Source organism: Exophiala oligosperma, assembly GCF_000835515.1.
Source record: "Exophiala oligosperma strain CBS 72588 unplaced genomic scaffold supercont1.17, whole genome shotgun sequence".
Lineage (NCBI taxonomy): Eukaryota > Fungi > Ascomycota > Eurotiomycetes > Chaetothyriales > Herpotrichiellaceae > Exophiala > Exophiala oligosperma.
The window spans coordinates 342,882-346,205 of NW_015622834.1; the positions used below are offsets into that span (position 1 = coordinate 342,882).

The 3,324-nt window shown below is 51.5% G+C and overlaps 1 protein-coding gene across 1 annotated transcript; it reads right to left on the bottom strand.

Annotated features, from left to right (window-relative positions):
* Positions 1-114: 114 nt before the first annotated feature.
* On the bottom strand, positions 115-2,482 carry PV06_11014 (uncharacterized protein; the record flags this gene model as incomplete). The annotated part of the gene is made up of 2 exons (XM_016412617.1): positions 115-209; positions 235-2,482. The coding sequence occupies 2 exons, from the start codon at positions 2,480-2,482 to the stop codon at positions 115-117; spliced, it is 2,343 nt and encodes a 780-aa protein (XP_016257116.1).
* Positions 2,483-3,324: the final 842 nt, after the last annotated feature.

Below are 3,324 nucleotides of genomic sequence, written 5' to 3' on the forward strand. Positions count from 1 at the left end.
TGTCCAGTGATATACTCAGATTTTCGAAGGTAAAGTCCACATCGTCTGCCGTGGGATCCAGGGAGTGTTCAAATGCTCTCCCCGCGACGCAGAGGGCGGACGTATACTCGTTTTTCAGATGAGAACGTAAGGAGGTAAACTCTCCTTCGTCGAGGTTGAGCCAAGACGATGAAGAAAAGCCAAATCTTTGAGTTTCGAAGGGGATGAAGCTAAGGATACCTGGAAACACCTTACAGTATTCCCGCCACTTCGCCCCTCTATCTCGATGGTATAGGTACTGGCGCTTCGACATCCCCGTGCGCTGAAGGATTTTTGCAATGACAGCTGGCTCACTCCTTAGACGGCCTCGGCTAATCTCGTTAATATGATCGGCAAGACGGACTTGGAACAACCGAGTAAGGAAGTCATGAAAGGTAGTCTTGCGTGAAAGCATACTGAGGGACTTCACATCGTTCTCGAGCATTTGGGCCGGATCTTGGATCCGAAGTTGTCTTTTGGACGCATTTGTGGTGAGATATATTCGTATCGCTGTAGGTTCGGGGTCTCGACGACCGTGGATAATATCGCAGAACTGCTGGAATGCGTCTCTACTTCGAATAGCCGTCACCATCCGTGAGACTAGATCTTTGCGGATCTCAGTTTTAGTCATTACCGTATCGGCTAAACTGTGTATAGTCTGAAACCTGGTCTTTTTGCGGGAGTGCTGCTGGATCGGCGCGTCTCTGCGCCTCTTTCGGGGTCTGGCCTCCTGCTTGTTCATCCTAAGTTCGTTCTCTGTCGCTTTACCGTCCCGGGTCGGCGCACGGTTTCTACCTAGCAGCTCGCGTCCTTGAGACTGGAGCGAGCCGTGAACTGGCTGTGAAACTTCGTCGCCTTGCTCGCGCTGTGGTTCATTCGGGGCACGGAACTCTAAGAACGCATTTGGGATAGGAAATCCATCGCAATTGGGGCTGCATTCAGAGTAACCTTCGATGCTCCAACCAGGGCCGCCATAGTTTAGGGCTTCGGCAACGGTGTGGCCAATGGTACCACCTTGATGGTAGCTGTCGCCCCACACCACGACTACTTCCCGCGGACGTTGGACAAATGTGGCGAAGGAAGCACCCATGGCTTTGAGCTTTAACCGTGGAATCCAGTCCGAAGCGTGTCGTACTTTCTGCTCGCATTTCCCGCGTTTCACTTCGTTTTCAACGAGGTAGCCATCTTTCCGAGCCACAACATACCAGAGTTTCTCTCTGCCATAGTGTAGGACGTTCAGCGACGGCAGCTTACCGTCCTCACGGTGTATGACAAATAGTGATCCGTCATCGCCAGACACGTATCCATACGGCCAGTGGAGTCCTGGGACGCGGTACTTGGTGCGATCCAACATGTTACCTTTCAGAGGCCAGATGGGGGACTCTGCGGGTAAGCCCAATTGTCGCCGAGCTTCGGCAGTCTGCGCCGAAAGATCGGTACAGTATCGCATCTTGCTCATCGCCTCAGGATCGGCCAGACGACGCTCCAACATCTCCGATAGTTCGTCTGCCTCTATGGGTGTGAAGCTGGTCTCGCTGACCTCAAGCGTCTCCAGATCCTCGGTCCGTGAAATATGAAAAATGTCGTCCGACCTGAGGCGAGACCCAAACTTAGATATACGCGTTGTAATCTTAGGGAAGGTGTAGGCATTCGTTTTAAAGTCGCTCGGGAGCACGTACTTAAACACTCCTGTTTCACGTGCACCAAGTGCCTCGGCCTGAGAGAAAAGAAACGGCATATCGCGACACTGATCCATGTTCCCGGGCACTAGAACGACGACGCCCTGCTCCACTCGATAAGAGATGGTGATGTTGGGGTTTCGAGGAATTTCAGATACGCTCTGTGCCGAAGTGTCGGACTGAGAAATGGTCGACATGATAGGGTGGCTCGAACTGTGTGGCATACTCACGACCACTGCAGTATTTTCTTCGACTTCTGAGCTTTCGACGCTAGTAGGAACTGTCGTCGGTACAGTGGTTGGTGCGGTGCAAGATTGATTAGGAATAGGAGTTGATGGAGCGCGATTCTCGTCTATGTCCAACCCGCTGAGCAGCGGCGTTGGTATCGCCTGACGGTCTGTATTCGTGCTGGAATCTGCAGAAATTGGTGCGTCGTTCTGAATGTCTCCTGCGGTATCTGAAGAGTTTTGGCCAAATTGCTGTCTCTCATGTGGTGATTGATCTAAGATCTGTAACGGATCTTCCGGAGTGGCTTTTTCGTTATTGGCTCCCGTGCGTCGGTCGTGCCTTGTATCAATACCGGAGCCTTCAACCATTTCTTTAACATTCTGAACGTCTTGCGCCAACTTTTCAATGATGGACCGGATCGTCTTCCAAGGCGGTTGGCTTGGCTTGCGCGATTTGGCGGACCGGTGCCTGCCGGGTGAACCATACTTATCCACGACACCTAGGAGCTTCTTGAGCGTGTCTTCTATACCTTGTATTCTTGCGTTGACGGCCGACATCGTAAAGAATGACGGTTCGAAATTTTTGCGGTGTTGAGAGCGGAGTGCTGTCACGATCCGACGTGATCTCTGGTGTTGATATCAGTAACGCGTGGTTGCTGGTAGAAAAAGGCTTGTCTTGGCATGGCCAGGCCACAACCGGAAGGACCTTAGGGGCGCGTCCAAAGACGTGAGGGGTGCGGGTCAGAATACCCCCTTTCCGCGTGGGAGAGCCAATGAATACGGCAATCGCCCTCCCTTCTGCGGTGTGCGGCCAAACATCGGTAGAGCAGGCGTGCACGGGCCACAATTACCTCGACGGAGTTGTGGCCCGTGCGCGGCACGCCCGTGGCTAAAGGACAACTTATTGTCACTCGAAACAAGGACACAATATTATTTACGCTTAGGGATTTTCGGTATCCCAGAGGCTCATTCTGGATCTAGCGTGTTGATTTCAACGGGATGGGACATTTCCCAAGGTGGACATCATATCGTCCGTATTCATCCATATCCAAAAGACATATCATTCTTCTAGAAGGGTTCAGTTACGCAATTCCAAGTTATCCTGGAGTAATTCCATATTCCTCAATCAATATCCCGACGCAGCCGACGTGCCAACAAGATGTCCTTAGGCTGTATGGTGACTCTCTTGGCATGGATGGCACACAAATTCGTATCTTCAAAGAGTGAGGTAAGGTACGCTTCGGTAGCTTCCTGAAGGGCACCAATCGCAGATGACTGAAATCGAAGGTCCGATTTGAAATCTTGCGCGATTTCGCGCACAAGCCGCTGGAAATGCAATTTGCGTATAAGCAGATCTGTTGAGCGCTGCCTAATAGGTCAAAGCTATATTCATGATAAAT